General features: G+C 42.9%; 1 protein-coding gene across 2 annotated transcripts in view; it reads left to right on the plus strand.

Annotated features, from left to right (window-relative positions):
* The first annotated feature begins 2,594 nt into the window (after window positions 1–2,594).
* SLC24A3 (solute carrier family 24 member 3) overlaps window positions 2,595–27,418 on the plus strand; it is a 188,157-nt gene continuing 163,333 nt past the window's right edge. For both annotated transcript variants that reach the window (XM_081325253.1, XM_081325254.1), the window contains exon 1: window positions 2,595–3,401. In XM_081325253.1, the coding sequence (XP_081181379.1) occupies window positions 3,248–3,401 (154 nt within the window). In that variant the 5' untranslated portion in view covers window positions 2,595–3,247. The remainder of the gene's footprint in view (window positions 3,402–27,418) is intronic.

Consider the following 27,418-nt stretch of genomic DNA (forward strand, 5'->3'; position numbering starts at 1 on the left):
TAACATTCTCTTTTAAGCCTCTAATTCTGACAGCAAACTGCATCTGGTAATATTGGGCATGGCTTAACTCCCTTTCCAACTTGCCTCTTTCAATTTCATTCTCCCGTGCTTTTACTTCTAGTATAGCATTCCTTTGAGCCAAATCATCCACTTTTTCATCTAAATCTTCCACACATTCCGCCACTTTATGCACTGAAGTCAAAATGTCTACCTTCATCACGCTGTACTTCTGTTCCATCCTCTCTTCCATTCTTTCCTCAAATTTCTCCAGTTTCTCCTCCATCTGTGCAAATTTATCAGCAATTGATTGATTAATTGATTCCAAAAGTACCTGGGCATGTTTATCCAAGGCATCTCGCAAATCCTTCGATGTCAGCACTTCAGGAGGGTGCAATGCCTGTAGTGATGATTGTTGCACCGGCGAGGATCCTCCACTCCGAAGAGTTTTAGAGGGAGGTTTAGCCGCCATCTTTTAATCCTCAATTATGACGCACTTTCAATTAAAGTTTAAAAAGTCCAACAAGTTAGAGAGTACAGTAAAATAGTCCTCTTCACCTTTTCCTCTTGTACTGCTCTGCCTGCTCCTTTAAATCATAGTCCTTTCTTCAGGCAGGGATGGTTCGCAGACGCCTGGCTCTGCTCCAAGAAGTTCGGAGCAGAGACGACGGCCAGCTGGGAGCAACCCAGGCTTCGGGGGAGTTGTTTGTATGTGGATCTTTGGTCATTCGGGTTTTTCCCCACGTAGAATTGAAGGTGTAAAAGCAACACGACGAAATCCCATCCGTCATCCTCAGGCTGGTGGCTTCAGCTTCCTTCTTTTGGGAGAGAAGGAAGCTGAAGCCACCAGCCTGAGGATGACGGATGGGATTTCGTCGAAACGTTGCTTTTACACCTTCAATTCTACGTGGGAAAAAACCCGAATGACCAAAGATCCATATATATATACTTTCATTTTCTTAGGCTGAGAGCCCATGTGTTCTAGCAATTATTCCATCTGCCATGGATCTGTTCTCTGTTCCATCCAGGGAAAGATTTTTCTGCCAATTATCTTTGAATGATTATTTCAATGTCAAATAGTTGGCTTTCAATAGTGAGTCCGTGTTATTTATTAATGTAAGCGTAATTCTGAATATTCTGAAGACATGTTTTAACCATATGTGGGCAAAAACCTGGCTTATAGGTGTATTTACATTATGGAGAGCCTCTGAGAAAAAACAAGAAGGAATAAACTTCAAAGCTTTTGTGTTTTTGTAACCCATTGCAGCAATTTACTCCCATTTCTTTTGGTAACAGAAGTCTCTCTCCCTACTCCTGGTTTGGTCAATTGCCACCAACTTTCTCAGACAAAAGGTCATTCCGTTGTTGCCAATTATTTCAAGTGAAACAAATTTCAGTTTTATGGCTAATAGTCATCTTTGTGTCACTGTCTGTGCCATTCAACCATAAATGTCTGTTATGTTCCCCAGGGATTTTTGTGGAAGTTATTATCTTCCTTTGAAGATGGATCAGATCAAGCCATCTGGACAGACAGAGAGACAGGAATCACCCCGATCTCCTCACCCTCCACCTTCCCTTACAGCGGCACTAAAATATCAGGGAGTAAGATCTGTGTGCAGGCTAGAAATGGTGCTTCTGGTATTCTCTGTGACACAGCAAAGGATTCCCAGGCATTCCTCTTGGATCTCACATGCTGCTGGTGATCTCACTTCACTGCTTGTGTTGCTTATGCAAGCTGAATGAGCCCAGCAATAAAATGAAAACAACACCCTCTCTTTTTAATCACAAATACATATTAAAGCAAGAACTTTATTAGGCCAAGGTAGAGCTGTAAAATAATCCCAAGAATCTTGACTACAATTAGGTGACTAAATGCTTAACAAGCAAAAAAAAAAAAAGATAACCTGAGGAGAGGGATAGAATTATTGGGGTTGATATTCAAAAATAAATCACAATCCTTTTCTAAAATGGGGGGGAAAGTAGAAGCAGAAATCTTCCTTCTTCGGAAGCCACATTAATCACAATTGCTTAGGGACCAGGCATCCTACCTTAGAGCCGGTTCAGGCAAGATGATTTGAGATGACTGCCTGATGACTCTTAGGTAGAAATGAGCTATGACCTAAGACTGCAGACAGGATGCCACATCCTCACCGCCATTCACCTCTTAATTCAGCTTTTTTTTCCCCTCGGTCAGATTCTTTCTTCCATGTCAGTTGAGTTCACATATTCAACTACCGCTCTCAACAGATGCTGGTTAAAAAAAAAATTAAGTCACCTAACAGGAGCCTCCTCCTTCAGTGATCGGGGTCCAGCACTCTGCACACGCTCAGGGTTACTTTTGGCTGCCTGATCTAAAACGCGGCAGTGGTTGAGGCGAAACCCCGGAGAAATGAAAGCGCACCCTATTTACCGGATGAAGCCGTGGAGAATTTGCCCAAACCTCCTCCGGTCCCCCTAGGCCAGGGGTAGGCAACCTCGGCTCTTTTATGACTCATGGACTTCAACTCCCAGAATTCCTGAGTCAGCATAGCTGACTCAGGAATTCTGGGAGTTGAAGTCCATGAGTCATAAAAGAGCCGAGGTTGCCTACCCCTGCCCTAGGCTTTGCCAGGCTGGACCATTATTTATTATTTATTATTTATTTTATTACATTTATATACCGCCCTTTCCCAAGGACTCAGGGCGGTTTACAGGGTGATTAAAAACAAAAATACAAAAGTTAAAAACAATTAAAAAATTATATCCGTCCCTGAACAAATAAAACCCCAGTTAAGGGGGACAGAAGCGGGCTCCGGCGGCGGCCACGGGGCGTGGGCTCCCTGGCTGTCCCCAGCCGGTCCACCGGTTCCCCCAAGAACGGGATTCGCTGGAAGAGGCGGCGACAACAGGCGGGGCGGCCTCGAAGACGCCCCCGCCCCCGGCCTCGAGCAGGGGGCGGAGCCGATGGGCGAGAGGGGGCCCCCGGCCGACGGATCTCCACCGCTGCCAGGCCGGCTAGAGCGCTAAGCGTAGCAGCCGCCAGCCGGGGAGCCCTGCCTATGGCGCAGCGCCTCGCCCTCGCCGAGCAGCCGGGCGCCCTCCGAGCCACAGCGCTCGGAAGCGGCTCGGCGTGAGCGGCGAAGGAGGCTGGGCTGGGCTGGCTCCTGACGGCCGAGAGGGCTGCCCGGGCGCTTCTTTGCCTCGCTCCGGCCGCTGGCGCCGGGGCATCCTCCTCCGTGGCGCTCCGCTCCGCACCGCGCCGTCCGTTGAGATGCTGCTGCCGCCGCCGAAGAGGGGCCAAGCTTGGCGGCGCAGGAAAGGGCTGCGCGCCGGGCAGCTGTGCGTCCTGGCTTCGCTGCTGGGGCTCCTGCTGCTCGCCTGCGCCCGGGCAGGCCAGCGGGCTGGCCGCTCAGACGCCGCAGCCGGTGAGTGAGAAGCAAGAGGGGAGGGAGGGAACCGGCGGGGTCGCGGAGCGGGGAGGGGAGGGGAGGGGGGCGAAGAAGGGACTCCGGCGGCTGCCAAAGGAGTCGCGACGCGGCGTTGGGGGCGAAACCAACAAGCCGCCCGGCCGGCGTGGAGCTGCTCTGCTGCGGCCGGACCTGCCTGTGGGTTCGGCGATCGGGTGTCCTCCTTCGGATGAAAGGAATCCTGCTGCTGGGCTGGGCTCAAGCGCGGGGGGGGGGAGGAGGGGAGGGGTGTGGGTGGGGGGGTGGCGAGTCGATTTATTTATTTATTTATTTATTTATTTATTTTATTTTATTTTATTTTATTTTATTTTATTTTATTTTATTTTATTTTAATTCCATTTATATCCCGCCCTTCTCCGAAGACTCAGGGCGGCTTACAAGCTTAGCATTTGTGGGCTCGTTCGCCCTTTTCCAAGCGTGAAGGGGTGGGGAGAGCTGGCCCTACCTCCACAGCCTTTGGGGTGTGGTCCTCGGGTTCTTTCCTCCTCCGCCGTCCTACCTGACAGGTGCCATTCTGGGGCTCCGGTCTGCAGACAGGGAAGGGGGATTGCGGGAGCCTTCGCTTGTAGGTAGGCTGCAAGCGACGTCGGGACCGGCGAGCGGGCTGCGCAGTTCTTCCTTTCCCTTCCCCGAAGTTTTCCTGGGCCAGCCCGATTGGAATGAGCTGTGCCCCTTTTTTTCTTTTTTTTAAAAATTCCATTTATATCCCGCCCTTCTCCGAAGACTCAGGGCGGCTTACAAGCTTAGCAGTAGCCTTCATTCTATGTATATGCCTGCTTATTAGGGCTTTCACACACACCCCCAAGCAGCATTATTACAAAGTCAGCTTAATTGCCCCCTTGCCTGCTCCCGTCACTGGTCCCAATAGTGTGCCCTTTTTTTCCCCACAGAAATATTCCCGGGAGGTTGTATTCCACAGAAATATTCCCGGGAGAAGGGCAGTATACAAATTAAATTAATAATAATAATAATAATAATAATAATAATAACAACAACAACAACAACAACAACAACAACAACAACAACAACAACAACAACAACATGTCTTACTGAAGAACGGCAGGAAATAAGGGGCGTTTGGAGTTTCCACCTGATTTCATTGTATTTGCATAGTACGTTTAATCACCGACCGGCTAACCATATTTTAACGTAGCGTGTTGTGTGACCTCCATCCTGGGAGGGTTCAGTGAATTAACAGAACCTAGGGAATGGGCTGAATAAACTGTGTTTGAATTAACCGTGGTTACGCATGTTGTACAAATATGACAACTAATCACTTGGGAGGGCCTAAAGTTTGCTTTTCACATTACTGACTTCTTCATTATCCCCACCTATGGAACTTCCTCCAGTGACCTAAGGAACTACTGGGCTAAATATTAAATGGAAAAGCTAGGATTTGGCTTGGATTCCTACAACTGAAGGACCTGTATGCATATCTCACCATAGGACTGTAGCCAAACTGCATATGTTACCAAGCTGACCTTCATTCAGCTTGTGATCTAATGCATGCTTTTAGAAGGCTGTAATATTTAGATTGCATTCTCATACTCACTTTCTGGCTGGAAATACGCCTACCTGAATTCAGTGGGCCTATTAAGAAGAATGAAACCAAATATTAATATCTTTCCAGTGTCAATAATATATCTTTCTTCCAAATAGTAACTTATGCTCCATTCTTCCTAGCTGCCCCCCAACCACCATATGCCACCTAGATTAATGGAGTGGAGAGGAAGAAAAGAATTTAGTAGGTTCAAGCATCTACTAGTGCTGTTACTGGTCCTCACCTAGCAGCCTAGTAATCTCTTCAAGCTTGACGTGGAAAGACATCATTAGTCTGCCCTCCATCAATGTCATTCAGCTGAGTATTTGCGAGCAGGCTGCAGTTTTTCAGGTTTTCTTGGCTTTATATCCTGTTGAAATCAGCAAGACTTATTTTTGTCTAACCTTAGCCAGAGAAACCATACAGACTGAGGTGGCAGTGAATCGCAGAGAAGAGAATAAATAAATGAACATTTTTATTTGGAATGCTCTATGAATAGTTTTATTGACATTTAACTGACCGACGAAGTGATTCTTTAGTTGAAATGGTAGAACGGATCAATTAATTCTTCTTCACTAAGGTGAAACATTAAGTTTTTAGCTCAGGGACTTTTTACCGTTTCATAAAAATTCGTTTTAGTATCTCTGCATTCAGCACATGCCTCGCCTGGACTTTTTTTTAATGGGGCAGATGATAATGGTTCCCTACCTGGGTACAGGTGATGGCAGAGGTGGTGTGTCTTTCTTTGTAGGTTCATGATGGAGATGAGAATTGAACATTTCCAGCCATTGCTTAGACAGTCAACAAGACTGCTCTTGTTCTACTGTTCTTCTGTTGTTATATCGTTGTTTTTTTTTCCAAGTTTAAAATTCCTGGGAACTGTGATTTTCTGATGTTACCTCAACCAACTGGATTTTACAGTCTCACTTGTCTTTCTGGACTTTCTGTGGTACGGGATTGTTGGGCACGACTGTGACAGCCAATCAGCATTTTCAGGAATTACACGTATCTGTTCAGCTAGGGTTGCATGACTAATGGAAAGGCTCTTCAGTACATTTCTTTTGTAATCCCCTCCACGCTGCTGGATTTTGTGAAGGGAAAGGCTGTGTACAATATATCACCTACCTCTGAACAAAGGAAAATCCATCTGTTTATGGTTTATGTTTCATATCATGCAAAAGAGTCGCTGAGTCACACGCACAGCCCTGGGAAAGCGAATCGTTTAACCTAAGTTAATGCTTTTCAATTGTGAGGGCATGCAGTGGAAAACTCTGAGCGTGTATCAGAACTAGACTATTTGTCTTGCCCTTGCTAATGTTACTGTATTCTCTGGAGCTCTTGTTTGTCCATTGAGGAACACGAGGGTGGTCTAGTATCACATCAACCTGACCTTGATTTGTGTCTTAGAGACCTTGTGTCAAATTCTGTTACCTGAACTAGAAAACATGAGAGATTCTCCTGTAGTACACATTCATGAAGCTTTGACCATGGGAATACTTGTGTTAGAGTATATCCCACTTACAAGTTGTCCTTGGGTAAGAACCATTTGTTCATTCAGTGACCATTCAAAGTTACAATGGCTCTGAATGAAGGAGACTTAAGGATGAATCCTCACTGTTTTGGCTGTTACAGTGTCCCAGTTTTCAACATTCCCAGCCAGCTTCCCACAAAATAATCAGTGGGGTAGCTGGCAGGGAGTCAGAAGTTGTGATCATGTGAGATCCTTACTTAATGACCAATGCAGTCCTCATTTTACAATAGTGTCTGGGACTTAGCAATGTGGACACATGTTATACTTTATGACTACCTCACTTAGCAATGGAATTCTTGGTCCCAATTGCTGTTGTAACCCGAGGACTAGGTAAAGGTAAAGGTTCCCCTGCAAATGCATGCTAGTTGTTTCCAACTCTAGGGGCTGGTGCTCATCTCCATTTCAAAGTTGAAGAGCCAGTGCTTGTCTGAGGACGTCTTCGTGGTCATGTGGCCGGCATGACTAGACGCCAAAGGTGCACGGAACGCTGTTACCTTCCCACCGTAGTGGTCCCTATTTTTCTACTTGCATTTTTACGTGCTTTCGAACTGCTAGGTTGGCAGAAGCTGGGACGAGTAACAGGTGCTTACTCTGTTATGCGGCAGTCGGGATTCGACCCGCCAAATTGCCGACCTTCTGATCAACAAGCTCAGCGTCCTAACCCACTGAGCCACCACGTCCCAATTGCTGTTGTAACCCAAGGACTATTGTACACTATTCTGATGCAGAGTAGCACTTGACCTGCCGGCTACAGTAGAATTGGCACTCCAAAGAACACACAAGAAGCTCTTCTGTCTTTTCAACAAAACTGTACTGCTACCTGAGAAGGTGCTAATTCCTGGACAGTTCCATACTATCACTGCTTCGATATTAAGGGATTCGAAGAAGAGGAGGTGAAGTCCTACTAACAAGGGTGAAGAAAGGAAAACTTTTTTCAAAGTTTTTTTCTTGTGTGTGTGCATGTGTGTGTACCCCTTCAAGGGAGTCTTAACTCTTTGTAACTGTCTGGACTAGTGTCTGCAGTATCCTTGGCAAGATTTTCAGAAGTGATTTGCCTTCTTCCTTGAGCCCAGAGAAAATGAATTGCCCATAATCACCCAGCTGTGCTTAAGGTTGGACTTGAACTCATGATTTCTGGTTTCTAGCCTGGTGCCTTAACCATTACACCAAACTGGTTTTCTTGTTTCAAGTGTGTTATCTATTTCAATTCTTAATCATCCCTGTCTCTGTTCTCTACCTCTACTTCTACCTCTACCATCTACGTTGACATAGACACAAACAGACATCTGTTCAGTTGTGTCCAATTTTTGGAAACTACCTAGACAAGTCCCCGATATTTTCTTGACAAGGCTTTTCAGAAGTGGTTTGCCACCACTGGAGGTTTTTAAGAAGAGATTGGACAGCTGTTTGTCTGAAATGGTATAGGGCAGACATGTCAAACACAAGGCCCGGGGGCCGGATCCGGCCTGTGAAGTGGTTTTATGCGGCCCGCGAAGCCATCCTGGAAACAGTGAGGGAACGGCCCCCACTGCCTTGGCCCTGGCCCAGAGACCCTCCTTCTGCCAGAGACCCTCAGATCTGTCCCACTCCTGCCCAGGCCCCCATAGGCACCCTTGATGCGAACGATGTAGAGCTGGCCACGCCCACCCAGTAGGCCATACAGACTCTAGCCACGCCCACCCAGTAGGCCACGCCCACCCAGGCCATACCCACCCGGCCCCCTGAGGGCAACCGCAATGCTGATGCGGCCCTCAATGAAATTGAGTTTGACACCCCTGGTATAGGGTCTCCTGCTTGAGCAGGGGGTTAGACTAGAAGACCTCCAAGGTTCCTTCCAGCTCTGTATTATTCTGTATTCTGTATTGCCTCCTTCCTAAGTCTGAGAGAAAGTAGTATTGTTATGAATGTTCTAACTTTCCAGAAGGTTTAAAAAGTGTCGACAAATTGAATGTAGTGACTGAGGCTGTATTGTTGATAAAAAGAATGAATCGTTGATAAAAGATAATGAAGAATGAATGAAAAAAAAATACGATATCTAAAATGTTTGTATATGCAAGTGGTCATATGCATAGCACACAGGGCACATTTATTAGTCCTGCACCTACATTTTAAAAACGAATGTGTGAAATTAGATATAAATTAAAGTAGAGATATGTGAAAGAGCAACATGTAGAAAGGCAAAAATAACGCTTCTCAGATAATAGGCATATTATTATTATAAGATCAGCAAGAGTTTCTTTGAAATTTGGGCATATGGGATCTTGACATTCTCCACCGTATGACAAAAAGGGAGCTCTTTTTCTCTCTCTCAACTTGGTTGTTTGCTTTCAGACATTTCATTACCCAATAGGCAACATCATCAGGGGAACTTGCTGTCTGTTTATATGCAGTACTGTAGCTTGCCTTGCCAGTTTTGGTGGGGGCATGTTTTTCTCCTTTTGAGTTAGCATCTTTCACCAGGTCAAATCCAAAAATGCTGGAAAATTCCTGGAAGCTTGGCATTTAGACAAATCAGCCATCAATAGACCATGGAGACAAACCACATCTACACAAAAGAGAAAATTAAAACAAACTAGGAAGGAAACAAAGAGACCACAACCCATCCCCTCCAGCAGGCCACATTCAGAAAAGCAAGGATCAGCACCTGACAAACAGGTAGCAAACTATACCCTAATCAAGGAACCATCAAAGTTATTCCTGATTGGATTTTGAAGTTGCCCATCTTGTGGACTACTGACAAAAGAAATAAAAGAAACAAAGCACAAATTTGGGCAAATAATCAGTGAATAGTTTGCTGTTCTGAAAAACGGCTTAAGTATGGTAAACCAAAATCCAAACCCCATTAATTATAGCTTAATGTGAGGGATGAACTCTAATCCTGACTCTGCCTGGCTTTTTCCTTGCTTGATAAACTGTGATTAAAATAAATCCTGGATTATGTGCAAATATTAAAATATTGTGGTTAATCCATCAACAGACCACATCAATCTTTAGCATTATGACTGAACTAGGCCAATATTTATAAGCCGCCATGGGAAAACTTAAATTCTCATACTGGATGATTAGTCTCTACTTGTGGAAACTTCCCCTGCTGGGTATCCAGGCCCATACATAACAAGGCTACCTTAACTGGGAAAGAAACTGTGACATTGGTGTCACCCATAATAATGTATAAAAAGGTAAAGGTTCCCCCGCACATGTGTGCTACTTGTTTCCAACTCTAGGGGCCGGTGCTCATCTCTGTTTCAAAGCCGAAGAGCCAGCGCTTACCCGAGGATGTCTCCGTGGTCATGTGGCCAGCATGACTAGACGCCAAAGGCGCACGGAACGCTGTTACCTTCCCACCGTAGTGGTCCCTATTTTTCTACTTGCATTTTTACGTGCTTTCGAACTGCTAGGTTGGCAGAAGCTGGGACGAGTAACAGGTGCTCACTCTGCTACGCAGCACTTGGGATTCGACCTGCCAAACTGCCGACCTTCTGATCGACAAGCTCAGTGCCCTAACCCACTGAGCCACCGCATCCCTCAATAATAATGTATACTCCAGTGTTAACCCATGAGACATCAAGTTTTAACTGTGGGGATTATTATGGCAGATGAAGATTATTTGCATACAGGGATAATTGTGCCAGACAAATACCACAATCAACTAAATAAATAGATATTACTGTTTTTCACTAAGTTAGAATTAGCTGTTTCTATCCATTGTCTTCATGACCTTTTTCCGTGAATGGTCTTGATACAATGACATATCCTGTTGAAGTGTCTAATGTTGTCCCTTTGATCGATGGTGTCACATTTTTGACATCTCTGTTTCAATGCATTCTTTAGCATAGATTCTTTAATCATTCTTCAAAGGGGCGCTATCTTGTTAATTCTTCCTGTCTTCTAAACTGTATACATGTTGTATTGAATTCTTATTATCTAGATGGAACATTTGTATTGTACCCTTTCCCCTAGAAGTTTAGAAAAAGGTACATGGAATTATTTCATCATCGCAATAATCCAAATATTTCCCGAGAGTTACCCAGTAGACTTTATGACTTTGTAAAAATTCCAACCCAGGTCTTTCTCTAGTCTACTTTCTAATGCTTATCCCCCACCCATATAGTCTTGGTATGCTGGAAAAGTCTGTTGAAAAAGCTAAGCTGTCTTGTCCTCATGCAAGTGTAGAAAGCAAATAGCTGAGTGCCCTGATTACACTAAACAATTATTGCAGAACAATTATTGTACAGCTTGGTATGATATGTGAATTCAAGTGCAAGTCTCATTTTATTTGTGGTCTGTTCAGAGTGTTAGTTTATTGTTGCTTTGCAAATCTCCGCTCCTTCCGCCGCGACCTAAAAACATACTTGTTCGAACAAGCCGGCCTGGCCTGAGGGGGGATTGGGGGAGTTATTATTATTTTATTGGGGTTATTTATTATGTATTAATTGTTCTTTTAACGGGCATATATTTAATTACTTTTAACTTTTGTAATTTTGTATTTTACTCTTGCCCTGTACACCGCCCTGAGTCCTTCGGGAGAAGGGCGGTATAGAAATATTAATAAATTAAATTAAATTAAATTAAATGAAGGTAGTTGTTCTGAATTCTTTGTCTCAGAACTGGCATTCTCTCCCAGTTATATCTGAATATAACTATTATATCTGAATATAACTATAACTATCCTGTTGATCTTTTTCTAATTTTCTAATTTGTCCTTGTCTCTCTCTCTCTCTCTCTCTCTGTGTGTGTGTGTGTGTGTATGAATGAAACATATATATGTAAAACTGGGAGCCAATGCAGCTCAAACAACAGGGGTGTAATATGAACAAACTTAGAGACAACCCAACACTGTATTGCTGTTGCATTCTAGACCAGTTGTAACTTCTGTGTGGTCTTCAAGAGCAACTTCATGTACAACCCCATATATTGTTTGATATATGAAGCTCTAGATTTGCTCTATAGGTTGGTTATCCAGAAGTGAATATGTGTTAGAAAATACTATAACTTTCATTGTTGATTGTTTATAGCTCTGTTCCTTGCCACAATATTGGGCTAAGGCAGTGAGATCATTTCTGGGGCTGATCTATGTGAATGGTAGGGTTGGAGTATCGTTGGTATAAAGTAAGACAGACAAATGTTTCTCAGACAGTTTTGGGCATGCAAATCAATTCCTGGAGATGTTTAATTGGTCAGTGTGTGTATGTGTGGGAGGTGTATGTGTGTGTTTTGTGGGTGAGTATGAATATATTTTTATGAGTGCATCTATCTATCCATCCATCCATCTAACATCTGCCTGCCTGCTTGCCTGCCTATCTATCTATCTATCTATCTATCTATCTATCTATCTATCTATCTATCTATCTATCTATCTATCTATCTATCGTCATTTATCTTTCTCACAAATAGGGGCCAAGAAACATCCTATTCATATTCCTTTTTTAATTAAATTTAGAGTTGACAACAGTCCAATGCAACTAAATCTGATAAAATTTATATTTTCATATAATTAAGAACAATAAATGTTTATAAGTAGTTGAGCTTTAAGCGTGTTGTGTAAGAGGAGTCAAAGCAGCTCTGAAGTTCAGGAAGCTACAAATATCAAACATGAATACAGAGTACACAGTGAGTTTGTGTTTATGGGGGGTTATATATTCTGTTATTCCCATGTACATACCTATTGTTACCTAAATATGTGCAAACATACATGCATGTGTTTGTTTTACTAGACTCTACTACAGGGGTCCCCAACCCCCAATCCGTGGACCAGTACCAGTCCGTGGCATGCCAGCAACCAGTCCGCACAAACAAGCAAAACTCCTTCCACAGGATGCAGGCAGTACATGAAACCACACCCCCACCGGTCCGCGGAAAAAACCTCTCTCCACGGAACCGGTGCCTAGTGCCCAAACATTTGGGGACCTCTGCTCTACTACACAAATGTATTTCATAATCTGCCATATACAGAAAGCACATGAAAGGAAAGTCACAAGGTCACACAGCAATGTAGCAGTTATAAAGAGAAATGTTATGCTCTATCACCTGACTTGAGCAACAGTCTCCCTAGTGGAGTTTCTATACTAGTGGTAGGGTGATATGATTGGGAGCAGAATGTCAAGTGCCAGTGAAATCAGGAGATCCAGGCAATTCAAATGGGTTTATTGCAAACTTAAGCTGTCTAGAAAAATTTGAACTACTAATGGCCAAAGGAAATCAGCAGTGGGTAAACGTAGAAGAAATTCAAGATGGGCTGGATTTAGATCTCTTGTGGGTGCAATGGGACTCATGACTGATGACATGTTTGACCCCTCCCTCAGGCTCAGCCTAGTCATCTCCTACACAGAATGACAATACAACTTAATTTGGGGACATGGAATAGATTATTATTAATTCAGAAACCTTGTTATTGGAAACAATACTAAAGACCTTTGTTGGATGAAGTATTATTCTGTTGATGAAAGGTAGGTGTAGCCTGAAAATGTGCAATAAGCATTACTCCCTAAATCCCACTTTGGCTGCCTGTGGAGTTTCTTTTGCTAAAAAGCTGGGGCATTGTCTCTTACCATTTTGTACTAGGAAAAATTAAAAAAGCATCTGTAGTGGAAATTTTAAATAAGCAGAACATCATTTTCAAAGCATAAAGAAAACCTCCAAACTACCTTCTGTATCCTGTAGTCGTCAAAAAACAGCCCTGGCCTTCATCTTAGTTCCCCCTAAAATGCACACCCCAAAATATGAGACTAGGCATGGATGCTCCTGTCCCAGCATTCTGTGTCAAAGCAATGGCTCTGCCACATTTCTAATGGATCTTCACATCTGCAGCAGGTTGATGGCATAATGTTCTGGTGATACATCGGGAAAGTTCTGATTTCATCGCCCCTTGCAATCTTAGTATCTTATCAGGGAAACTCTGCCCATAGCCTGCAGCTTGATTCTGACAGAGCTCAAGGTTGCCTCAGCCTTCCATCTTTCTGAAGTCGGTAAAATGAGGACCCAGATTGTTGGGGGCAATATGCTGACATTATAAACTGCCCAGAGAATGCTGTAAAGCAAGGGTCCCCAACCCCTCATGTGCGGTATGCCAGCAACTGAGCCACGCAAACAAGCGAAGCCCCACCCACCGGATGTAGGCAGCACGCAAAACCAGTCCATGGAAAAACCCTCTCTCCACGGAACCGATCCTTGGTGCCCAAAAGGTTGGGGGGCCACTGCTGTAAAGCACTATGTGGTGTGGCAGTATTTAAGTCTAAGAGCTATTGCTATTATCATAGTATTATTTTATTATCTGATACCTTGCTGAAGCGTGCAGGGCTTCACTCAAAGCCAGCCCAATGACAGTATAAGCTGATGCCCTGATTCGAGGGTGGATGGACTCTGAATCAATTTAGTACTTATGAGCCCAGACCCAGAAACCTGAGTCAGGTGAACAAGCCATTCTCCTAGAATTAAAGGATTCTAAATCCAGCAACTTCTTTGAGCTGAACAGAGCTTACTGTCTTTCTGTTCCAAACCCCTCTCCAGGGTCCCCCAATTTTTATTTCAGCTGCATAATTTATGCAAAATTCAAACGTGGGGGGAACTTGCTGAAGCACAATGTCTGCTTATATGGTATACTGAGTGCCATTCCTGATATTTGGTAAGCTTGTGAATTTTAATTATAAGGCATGCAACTGAAAGACATTACACAGATTTCCTTTTTTGGGCACAGAGCAAGTGGCTTGATGGAGAGTGTCTGCTGAGAGGGATGCTTGCTCCCAGCTGTTTGGATCCCTTTGGAGGTGTTTTGTTTTTTTGCTTTGAGCCTAGACACGTGACCCATCTGTTTTTTCAAAGGACCTCACTGTTTAAAATGACATCTTAATAAATAAAAAGCATTACTCGGAACTGGCTGTGCTACACAAAATTAAAATAAAACTATTTTCGACCAAGGCTATTCTTTATCTTGAAAAGATGAATTTCCCATACATTAGAAATGAGGTGTTCTGTCTGCTGGTGAGTGATTGCCTTGCCTCTCAAGCAGGACTCGGCCCTGGTCCCTGCAACGTTTGGATGATTTTAACTAGAAATGGTGGGGATTAAAGTTGAATTTATTAGATACAGAATTGCTAGTCCACTGATGGATTTCTCCAAGCATTAAGCAACTCTGCTGAGTCTATATGCCTGCTTACTTCAGAGACAAAGACCTATTCAGTTCATTAGACCCCTTGTCCAGGATAAATCTTCTTTCCATCCTTGTATGAATAGGGAAAACTGGAGGAAAGTGTTCAAGGCAATTCTATCTGGTTGTATAGATAAGCGGTGTGTATCTGTGTTTGGGTTGTATAGATAAGGGGTGTGTATCTGTGTTTGGGTAAATAAAACATAGACAAGAACCTTTATCCTTCTTAGAGGCAGATTATTCCAGAGATTAAGCCACTCTTAGCTATATAGGGTCAGATTTATATATTATTTACATTTAAATCAGATTCTTTAGTTGTTGTATAGCAATAGCAATAGCACTTGGACTTACTTATGTACCACTTCACAATGCTTTACAGCTCTCTCTAAGCAGTTTACAGAGTCAGCCTGTTGCCCCTCCCAACAATCTGGGTCCTCATTTTACCGACCTCGGAAGGATGGAAGGCTGAGTCAACCTTGAGCCAGTATGTGACAGTATAAAGCAAACATACAAAAACGTCAAAAAACAATGTGATAAAATACCAAAATAAATAAATAAAAAATATTAAAATAAAAAGTTGATTTAATGTCTGGCTGTTAAAATACAACTGAAATGAAATGAAAAATAAAAAAACCTAAACGACCCAGGGAATAAAATTAAACATAAACCAACAAATCTAATAGAGACTTTAAGGTATTTATATATTGGGAGAATAGAAATATGTGGCTATGACAAGTGAAAGAAAACAGTATTGGCTCCAGTCAAATGTTCCTGAAGTGACTCACCGCTGAAATGTCCTTGCTTCTTACAATTTCTTCTGTGCTTCAGCATGCAGAGACCTCTTAGAGCCAGAAAAGAAGAAGCTGAGGTGCTAAGATAGGAAGAGGCAGGTCATTTGCAGTCAATTAAAAGCATTATTAACACTTTGAATGATGGTCAGAAATGAACAGGGCAGCCATATAAATATGGCAAGATTAGTGTCAAATAAGTCCTGATTAAAACGTTCCTCCCCTTCATGGATTACTGCCTTGTCGTGGCGAAGGGGCTTGCGTAATTCAATGAAGCTATGAGCTATGCCGTGCAGGGCCACCCAAGACGGACAGGTCATAGCAGAGAGTTCTGACAAAACGTGATCCACTGGAGAAGGAAATGGCAAACCACTCCAGTATCTTTGCCATGAAAACCCTATGGACAGTACCAAAAGGCAAAACGATATGACGCTGGAAGATGAGCCCCTCAGGTCGGAAGGTGTCCAATATGCTACTGGGGAAGAGCAGAGGGCTAGTACTAGTAGCGCCAGAAAGAATGAAGCGACTGGGCCAAAGCCGAAAGGACGCTCAGCTGTGGATATGTCTGGTGGTGAAAGGAAAGTCCGATGCTGTAAAGATTTTTTCTCCATAGGAACCTGGAATGTAAGATCCATGAATCAAGGAAAACTGGACGTGGTCAAACAAGAGATGACAAGACTGAACATTGACATCTTAGGTATCAGCGAACTAAAATGGACAGGAATGGGTGAATTTAATTCAGATGACCATCAGGTATACTACTGTGGGCAAGAATCCTTCAGAAGAAATGGAGTAGCCTTCATAGTCAATAAAAGAGTAGGAAAAGCAATACTGGGATACAATCCTCAAAATGACAGAATGATCTCAGTTCGAATCCAAGGCAAACCATTCAATATCACAGTAGTCCAGGTCTATGCCCCAACCACCAGTGCTGAAGAGGATGAAATTGACCAGTTCTATGAAGCACTACAGCACCTTATAGAACTAACACCAAAAAATGATGTTCTTATCATCATGGGGGATTGGAATGCTAAAGTAGGAAGCCAAAAGATAACTGGAATAACAGGCAAGTTTGGCCTTGGAGTGCAAAATGAAGCAGGGCACAGGCTGATAGAATTCTGTCAAGAGAATACGATGGTCATAGCAAACACTCTTTTCCAACAACCCAAGAGACGGCTCTACACATGGACATCACCAGATGGTCAACACAGAAATCAGATTGACTATATGCTCTGCAGCCAAAGATGGAGAAGCTCTATACAGTCAGTAAAAACAAGACCAGGAGCTGACTGTGGCTCAGACCATGAGCTTCTCCTTGCAAAGTTTAGGCTTAAACTGAAGAAAGTAGGGAAAAGCACTAGGCCACTCAGGTATGAATTAAATCATATCCCTGTTGAATATACAGTAGAGGTGACAAATAGATTTAAGGAATTAGATCTGATAGACAGAGTGCCTGAAGAACTATGGACAGAGGTTCGCGACATTGTACAACAGGTAGCAACCAAAACCATCCCAAAGAAAAAGAAATGCAAGAAAGCAAAATGGCTGTCTGAGGAAGCTTTGCAAATAGCTGAGGAAAGGAGGGAAGCGAAAGGCAAGGGAGAAAAAGAAAGATACACCCAATTGAATGCAGAATTCCAGAGAATAGCTAGAAGAGATAAGAATGCCTTCTTAAATGAACAGTGCAAAGAAATAGAAGAAAATAATAGAATAGGGAGGACCAGAGATCTTTTCAAGAAAATTGGAGAAATGAAGGGAACGTTTAATGCAAAAATGGGCATGATAAAGGACCAAAATGGCAGGGACCTAACAGAGGCAGAAGAGATTAAGAAGAGGTGGCAAAATTACACAGAAGAACTATACAAGAATGAGCTTAACGTCCCTGATAATCACAATGAGGTGGTCACTGACCTCGAGCCAGACATCCTAGAATGTGAAGTGAAGTGGGCCTTAGAAAAGCTGAGCAACAACAAAGCTAGTGGAAGTGACAGTATTCCAGCTGAGCTATTCAAAATCTTAAAAGACAATGCAGTAAAAGTGCTACACTCAATTTGCCAGCAAATTTGGAAAACTCAACAATGGCCACAGGATTGGAAAAGATCAGTTTACATTCCAATTCCAAAGAAAGGCAGTGCCAAAGAATGTTCAAACTATCGCACCATTGCACTCATTTCTCATGCTAGTAAAGTCATGCTTAAAATCCTACAAGCTAGACTTCAGCAGTATGTGGATCGAGAACTACCAGAAGTGCAGGCAGGATTTCGAAGAGGCAGAGGAACTAGAGATCAAATTGCCAACATACGCTGGATCATGGAGAAAGCTAGGGAGTTCCAGAAAAACATCTACTTCTGCTTCATTGACTATGCTAAAGCCTTTGATTGTGTGGATCATAACAAACTGTGGCAAGTTCTTAAAGAGATGGGAGTACCAGACCATCTTATTTGTCTCTTGAGAAACCTATATGCGGGTCAAGAAGCAACAGTGAGAACTGGACACGGAACCACTGATTGGTTCAAAATTGGGAAAGGAGTCCGGCAAGGCTGTATACTGTCGCCCTGCCTATTTAACTTATATGCAGAGCACATCATGAGAAAGGCAGGGCTAGATGAATCAAAAGTTGGAATTAAGATTGCCGGAAGAAATATCAACAACCTAAGATACGCAGATGATACCACTCTAATGGCAGAAAGTGAAGAAGAACTAAAGAGCCTCTTGTTGCAGGTGAAGAAGGAGAGTGCAAAACTTGGGTTGAAACTTAACATTAAGAAAACCAAGATCATGGCATCTGGCCCTCTCAATTCCTGGCAAATAGATGGGGAAGAAATGGAGGTAGTGACAGATTTTATTTTCCTGGGCTCCAAGATCACTGCAGATGGGGACTGTAGCCAAGAAATTAAAAGACGCTTGCTCCTGGGGAGGAAAGCCATGGCAAATCTAGACAGCACACTAAAAAGCAGAGACATCACCCTGTCAACAAAAGCGCGTATAGTCAAGGCTATGGTCTTCCCAGTTGCAACGTATGGCAGTGAAAGTTGGACCATAAGAAAGGCTGAGCGCCAAAGAATTGAGGCCTTTGAACTGTGGTGCTGGAGAAGACTCCTGCGAGTCCCTTGGACCGCAAGGCGATCAAACCGGTCAGTCCTAGAGGAGATCAATCCTGACTGCTCTTTAGAAGGCCAGATCCTGAAGCTAAAACTCAAGTACTTTGGCCACCTAATGAGAAGGAAGGACTCACTGGAGAAGAGCCTAATGCTGGGAAAGATCGAGGGCAATAGAAGAAGGGGACGACAGAGAATGAGGTGGCTGGATGGAGTCACTGAAGCAGTAGGCGTGAGCTTAAATGGACTCCAGAAGATGGTAGAGGACAGGAAGGCCTGGAGGAATGTTGTCCATAGGGTCGCGATGGGTCGGACACGACTTCGCAGCTAACAACAACAACAACAACAAAACGTTCCTGGCCATTATTTTTTTTTTTGCATTAGTTGTTGTTCTTAGAGAATTGCCAGTGGCAGTCTAGTGAATGATTTACTCCACCATGCTGGCTCAAGAATTCTGGGAGTTGAAGTCCACGAGTCACAAAAGAGCCAAGGTTGCCTACCCCTGGCCTAGCTTATAACAGGAGAAGAAGCACCAATAAAAGTACTGGTGCTAATTAAGCAATGTTGGTTCCAAGAACTTCTCCACTTCTTTAGTCAAGCTGTTTTTGAGTAAGCCATGGAAACATGAGAATTAGAAGCTAATTGGTCATAGTATTGGACTGGGTCAGGGGAGATCCAATCTCAGGTCCTTATTGAGTGAATCTGCTCTCTTCAAGAACAAGTCAGTTGCAAATGTAATATGGTACTGATTCAGCCTTGTTTGGGGCTGCAAACTGCACCTCTTTATCCACTGTGCTATGAGTTTGCAACTGTGGGCAGTGATACTTGGAGAGCAGAGATGGATGTAGAAAGGATGCAGAAAGGATTTTCGGAAGTCTGTGGAAAAAGAATAGTATAAAATTGCAGTCTGTGTCAATAAGGGATTATGATAAAATAGTAACCTGTTTTTCCAATTTGCAATACTTAGTTAGAATACTCTGGTGCATGGATTTTGTGCGGAATGCTCTTATAATGTCATGTTGTTATCATTATTAATGTTTTTACAAAGTGAGCTGCCAATAACCTTGAGGAATTAAATGATTTTTTTCTAGATAAACTGTTTCTTTAGAAGAGATGAAATGTGCCATGGTCAACATGTTGATAGCATTTCATTTTAGAGAATATTTTATAATGTAGAGTTTTAAGATAAAGGGCTACTTTTGTCTATTGTTCTTATTTAGTGTGTGAAGGGATTTTTTTCCCCAAAAGTGGTTAAGGTGCTAGCTTAGAAATCAGGAGTCCTAGTCCCACCTTAGCCATGAAAGCCAGCTGGGTGACTTTGGGCCATTCATTCTCTCTCTCAGCCTAATTCACCACAGAGGGTTATTGTTGTGGGAAAAATAGGAGGAAGAAGTATTAGGTATGTTCACCATCTTGAGTTACTTATAGGTAAAGGTTCCCCCGCACATGCGTGCTAGTCGTTTCCGACTCTAGGGGCCGGTGCTCATCTCCGTTTCAAAGCCAAAGAGCCAGCGCTTGTCCGAGGACATCTCCGTGGTCATGTGGCCGGCATGACTAGACGCCAAAGGTGCACGGAACGCTGTTACCTTCCCACCGTAGTGGTCCCTATTTTTCTGCTTGCATTTTTACGTGCTTTCGAACTGCTAGGTTGGCAGAAGCTGGGATGATTAACAGGCGCTCACTCTGTTACGCGGCACTCGGGATTTGACCCGCCAAACTGCCGACCTTCTGATCGACAAGCTCAGCGTCCTAACCCACTGAGCTACCGCGTCCCTTTTACTTATAAAGGGATAAAAATCTAATACATAAATCTAATAGATAAATAAAATGACATACAGTGACCATGTGATACTACCAAAGAAGCTTGACAAATTACAGAAAGATCAATGGAGCAATTTAAGCAATCACAGGTCTTCAAAAGAAATTTTGAGAAGTAGGAAGAGGTGGAAAAATTGCAGGATTCTGTTGAATGCCTTCTCAAAAGTAGCTTCATAAAAGAAGCATAAAGAGAGTCACACGTCATGTTGAATCAGAAGACCAAATGTATCCCAGCATTTTAGTCTTTCATTGCACAACCCCAAACAAGGATGTAATATAAATTCAATAAATGCAATAAAACACCCCTGCTTATGTTCCCTACAACTGCTATTTGTGTTCACTCTATTTCCTTTGATTCTAGATGTACCCTAATAGATATTATGATGTATATTTAATGCCTTTCTGCTATCTTGTGACTTTGGGTGTCCGATAACAGTTTTAAAAAATAAAAAATAATATTAGTAAAGAATGAAAACCATGTCATCAAAGATGAACCCAATGAACAGTAGACTTCTCAATAGGTACCTAACTTCTGATTCCGACCATATCGAGGTCTCCTGTGAATCTGACATCTTATGTTTTCAATTTAGGAGGAGGAGAGAAAAAGGCTAGCAATACTAGAGATGAGTACTTTTTCACCAAGGCTTGGTAAAATATTGAAAGCTTTGTTCAGAAATATCAATAACCATGTGCAGTATAAAATTATAAGGGACACGGTGGCTCAGTGAGTTAGGACACTGAGCTTGTCGATCAGATGGTTGGCAGTTTGGCGGGTCAAATCCCGAGTGCCGCATAACAGAGTGAGCACCTGTTACTCGTCCCAGCTTCTGCCAACCTAGCAGTTCGAAAGCACGTAAAAATGCAAGTAGAAAAATAGGGACCACTCCGGTGGGAAGATAACAGCGTTCCGTGCGCCTTTGGCATCTAGTCATGCCGGCCACATGACCACAGAGACGTCCTCGGACAAGCGCTGGCTCTTCGGCTTTGAAACGGATATGAGCACCGGCCCCTAGAGTTGGAAACGACTAGCACGCATGTGCAGGGGAACCTTTACTTTTACCTTTTTTAGTATAAAATTGCAGTACAATGAGAAAAACATCAAAATTTGTAAAAACAAGCTTTTGGATCTGTATACATATATGTATAGAATATGAGAAAAAACATAGAATCATAGCGCTGGAAGGGATGTTAGTAAACATATAGTTCTTGGTGCAGGATCCACTATATAGCATCTCCGGTAGATGATCATCCAGTATCTGGTTGAAGATCTCTAGAAGGAGAACTCAACACATCATGTGGCAGTCAGGAAATTCCTCTTTATGTCTACCCTAAATGTACTTCCCCATAGTTTTAATTCACTGCTTCTAATCCTGCCTTCAGAGGCAACAGACAGTGTCTGCAATCCCTATTTTTTTATGACAATCCTTCAGGTATTTGAAGTCTGCTGTCATATTTTGCTTTACTCATCTTTTACGTAGGCTAAACGTGCTCGGATCCTTTGATTATTCTTCATGGCATTTAGTTCCAACCCCATCAGCTCATCTTCTCTGAAGTTGCTTCACTTTGTCAATGTGATTTTTAACTGGGCATGGTCTTCCCAGGGCACGTTTAAGTGGAACGATTACTTCCTGTGGTCTGGATTCTGTGCTCCTTTTAATGGGCCTCAAGATAGCATTTGTCTTTTTAGAAACTATATTACGATGCCCGGCCCATGTTCAACAAGGACAGCCATATCATTTTCATAGGTACTACTGCCAAGCCAGATCTCCTCCATTCTATTTTTCCTTCTCTCCAGATGCAGAATTTTACATTTCTCCCTGTTAAGTTCTACCCTACTCATTTTATTTATTTATTTATTTGTTTGTTTTATATACCGCCCTTCTCCCGGAGGACTCAGGGCGGTGTACAGAGCAATAAAGTAAGAATACAATAAAGCAATAAAGTGAGAAAATTTTAAAACCCAAATCCATCAGGCCAGGCCGGCTTGTTGGAATAGATACGGTAAGTTTTTAGATCACGCCGGAAGGAGCGAAGGTCGGGGGCCATCCGGATTTCAGCTGGTAAGCGGTTCCAAAGGATTGGCGCACCCACCGAGAATGCTCTCCCCCTGGGGGTCACCAGCCAACATTCTCTGACCGGTGGCACCCTGAGGAGGCCCTCTCCGTGGGAGCGCACAGGACGGAGGGATGTTGACGCTGGCAGTAGGTGTTCCCGTAGGTAATCCGGACCCACGCCATGTAGGGCTTTGTATGTCATCACTAGCACCTTGAATTTCACCCAGAAGGCAACTGGAAGCCAGTGCAGCTCACGGAGCAGAGGTGTAATATGGGAGTATCGGGAGACCCCCAAAAGCACTCGTGCAGCTGCACTCTGTACCAGTTGAAGCTTCCGAGTGGTTCTCAAGGGCAGCCCCATGTAAAGAGCGTTGCAGTAGTCAAGATGAGAGGTCACAAGTGCATGGGTGACTGTACACAAGGCATCCAGGTCCAGATAGGGTCGCAGCTGGCGCACCAGATGAACCTGAGCGAAGGCCCCTCTAGTCACAGCTCCTATATGATCTTCTAAGGAGAGCTGTGAATCTAAAAGGACACCCAGATTGCGAGCCTTATCTACGGGGGGTAATAACTCGCCCCCGATATTAAGAGATGGAATAATCTGAATATCCTGACATGCCGGTATGTACAGCCATTCAGTCTTGTCCGGGTTGAGTTGAAGCCTGTTCCTCCCCATCCATTCCCGGACCGCTTCCAGGCAACGGGACATCACGTTGAGGGCATCACTGATTTTAGACCGCTGTTCAAACCTATCTAAAAGTTAACGCTGGTATTTAAATGACAAACTTATTACTTTCATCCATGATAAAAAGATACCCTTATATAATGATAGACATGTAAATAAGTTGAAAAATACTTTATTTAGGTAACGCAACCTTTCCTAACTTGGCATCCTTCAGCTGTATTTCACTTTGAATCCTATAATCTCCATCTTGTACACGTGTTCATACACTTCTTGTTCTTGATGCTAGAATTTTTGCAAATAAAACATTAGGATCTATAATTACTTAGATATTCAGCAACTATGTTTTAAGTAAAAAAGGTAAAGGTAAAGGTTCCCCTGCACATGCGTGCTAGTCGTTTCCGACTCTAGGGGCCGGTGCTCATCTCTGTTTCAAAGTCGAAGAGCCAGCGCTTGTCCGAGGACGTCTCCGTGGTCATGTGGCTGGCATGACTAGACGCCAAAGGCGCACGGAACGCTGTTACCTTCCCACCGTAGTGGTCCCTCTTTTTCTACTTGCATTTTTACGTGCTGTCGAACTGCTAGGTTGGCAGAAGCTGGGACGAGTAACAGGCGCTCACTCTGTTACGCGGCACTCGGGATTTGAACCGCCCAACTGCCGACCATCTGATCGACAAGCTCAGCATCCTAACCCACTGAGCCACTGCGTCCCTCCATGTCTTAAGTATACATCTTAAGTATAGTTTGTGACTGATAAAAAAGTGTATTCATTTATTTATATATCTGTTCAACTAGTGTCTCATTGCATACTTCAGTGACAGCTAATAATTACAGTTGGATCAGGGTAGTAGTATAATTAACTCAGTTATGATAACATTATAAAAAATATGTACCCAACCCCAATGTATTGGTGAAGGCATGTGTTAAAAACTGTATCACTGGGTGTTATTTCAACAATGAGGCTTCTATAGAAGTTCACTTACTCTGTTCAAGTGTTTAGTTTTTATGCAGGGTTGAATTCAGGGAAAACCATTTATAAATGGGTGGGGAGCCTGCCAGGACGCTTTTGACCAACTGGCACTTGGGGCTTCAAGAACACATTTATTTCCTCCTCTGCCTGGAGCTATTTTGCATTTTTTCTAAACAAATGTCTTTTGAAACAAAATCCAATAAATAAATGTATGCTCGGTGTTTGAAAAGAACATTTTAAAAGTCAGTCATTTAGCCTGCCTGTGGGAGATACGGGTAAGACTGAACGCTACTCTGCTTAGTATTTCAGAGAGTGTGTCAATTCTCTTGCAAAAAGCGGCTGGGCTACATCAGGGGAAGAAAACCATGTTTAGTTGGAGCCTGCAAACAGACGAAAATGTTATCATGTTCTTCTGTTCCCAGAGTCTACCTTTGCCTATGATATTCCTGTTTTAGCAATCTAGTTCAGAAATATCACAAAGGGAAGCTCTGACAACTACTTGCAGCATTTTTTGGAAGAGGAAGGCTTCATGGCAGTGACTCACACACTTAATCTCCTTAAGAATAGACTGTTGCAATGTACTCTACCTGGGGCTGCCTTTGAATACTTGGAAAATATAGTTGGCACAGACCGCAGCAGCTCCCAACTTGCTGGTGGGTGAAAGCCACTCTGACTTATCTATGACTGATTTTGTAAGTGCTACATTGGTTATTCATAGGTTTCTGAATTCACTTCAACAAGCTAATTGTAGAAAGTAAGGAGGATAATTTTGTGGAGATATGCAAATGATTTGCTAAGAACCCTTAGCAAAAAGGACTGAAATGTTTCTTAAAGCCCTCAATGAGTTTTGATTAGCATCCGGAAATGTCTCAGGTAGATACCTAATTCACTGAAGTATAAGGAGAAGGAGACACCTTCCAATCAGACAAGATTCTGTTACTTGTTTATTGTTTAAGAAAACGTATATGTCTGCCCAACTCATTCTCAGTGACTACAGGCAGCTTACAAAGATAAATTATTACAGTAAATCTTAGTGAAAGTAGTTTTAGCCTTCTTGCGGAAATGATTTTTATGACCTGTTCTACCTAATGGGGCTACTAACATAAAAATAAGCTATATAGTCCTACATGCCTTGGCTCCGCATGTGCTTAAAACTGTTTACTCTGAGCAGAATCTGCCTATCCCACACATTCCATCCAGGAGGGATCCCCTGAGGGATCCCCTGGGAAAGGTGTGGGGTTGGAAGCCACCTCAGTGGGTGCTCAACTGTTTTGGACCAGTTTGTCTCCAGAGGTCTGAATGGCTCCCATGCTATTGAGTTGCAGGAATGCGTTCAAAAATGGTTTATTTTGTGGATTTGTGACTATTTAATGTGTACTTTTCATTCTGTTTCATATTTTCAATGATTAGGTTTTTAACCTTAATTCTGGACCACATTTTTGTATTTTATGGAGATTCTTCTGCGGTTTTTTTATTCTTTTTCATGGTTTGTAAATCACCTGAGTCCTGTGATAAAGTGGAATTTAACTTGTAAAATTAGAAAAAGTGAAGAGTGACATTTATTTATTTTAATCTTTATTTTTTATTACTGATTGATCAGCAACCTTTATCAGCTAAAGATGATAACTAAAACCCACAAAGCAGCACTCTCTTCTACAGTCTGATAAATTCTTTTTTTTTTTAAAAAAGGAGAGAGAGAAAACCTGGACATGGAATCACTTTATTTGCACTCATTTCCCCACCTCTGCAAGTCTCTACTGCAAGTTTGGATACTTTCCTACTCTTACTGGGTTGGGAGAAGCTGGTAAAAACACAGCACATGCAATTAGCACTACAGGTTTGAAAATTAAAAAAATAATAACACAGGCTTTACATGCATTAAAATGCACATATTTAAGTTTCTTAATAGATCGTCTTCAACAAAAGGTAAAATATATGCAGCTGTTTATGTAGATGTGGGTGGTTCACTTGGGCCGGATAACTATCAAGGCATAATTCATGGGGGGCTGTACATGCTTCTTAAATAGAACAGAATAGAATAGAGCTGGAAGGGACCTTGGAGGTCTTCTAGTCCAGCCCCCCACTCAAGCAGGAGAACCTATAATGTCTCAGACAGGTGACTGTCTAGTCTCTTCTTAAAAATCTCCAATGATGGAGCGCCCACGATTTCTGGAGGCGCTGGTTAATTGTCCTCACTGTTATGAAGTTTCTCCTTAATTCCAGGTTGCTTCTCTCTTTGATCAGTTTCCAACCACTCTTTCTAGTCCTGCCCTCTGGTGCTTTGGAGAATAACAATGTTCTGAAAGAAGTGCAAGCACAACCCCTCTCTGTTACTCCTTAAAGCAGCTCTCATTCTCAGGTTTCCACGTGAACCTGAAACAAAGTGCTTACTTGGAAGCCTAAAGAAAAGATACGCTTTCACATATAACAGGGAGGAGCCATACTCATACTTGTGCAAATTGCAAAACATTTCTTTCCAAGCATTTTTTCTGAAGTCTGTACAGTTGTTATACTACAGTACATATGTGGGAAAACACAGCTGCTTAGTAATGTCAAAGTGTATCAGAAGATTGAATAAACTTGATCAACAGGCAGGAATGCATCTTCAGCGTTGGCTTTAATCTCTAACCTATATCACTGCTGAGATTTGCTTCCCTAATCTTTCCAGTGTGGGATGTTCTCATATGAAGCAATTCATTACTGACATTTCTCAGCCTCTGGAAGACATGCCGTATCTTTGGAGCTTATTCCGGATATCTCTGAAAAGAAAGTTTTCCATATCAGGCTCTAAAAAAAAAAAAAAAGAACAAGCAATCCGCAATTCCAAACTTGGATATTCCTTTATACTGCAGAATATAGCGGGAGGTTTCTGCCTTTGGGCCCTCTTAACTCCTTGTTCCCTCGGAAATGTTCCAAATCAGTAAAAAAAAGGAGGAATACACAATAAAATGCATCTTAAACAGTAGCAGTGCAGGGTTTGTAAACAAGCAATGGAAATCTTCTTTCTTGAAAGAGGCTCAGCAGACTCTGATTATCCTGACCTTTCTTTCACATGTTAGTTTTTCAGGTGCCAGATACTTTTTAAGAGAGAAGGAGCCTTGGTGGAGCAGTGGGCTAATGCCTCCTTAAGTAACACCAGCTGCCTGCAATTAGTGCAGGTTCGCATCCCAACAGGCTCAAGGTTGACTCAGCCTTCCATCCTTCCGAGGTGGGTAAAATGAGGAGCCAGATTGTTGGGGGCAATAAGCTGACTTTGTAATAATGCCGCTTGGGGGGGGGGGAGCCGAAAGCCCTAATAAGCAGGCATATACATAGAATGAAGGCTATTGCTAAGCACATTGATTTATGCTT

The sequence above is a fragment of the Vipera berus genome, assembly GCF_964194415.1.
Source record: "Vipera berus genome assembly, chromosome: 3".
Taxonomy (NCBI): Eukaryota; Metazoa; Chordata; class Lepidosauria; order Squamata; family Viperidae; genus Vipera; species Vipera berus.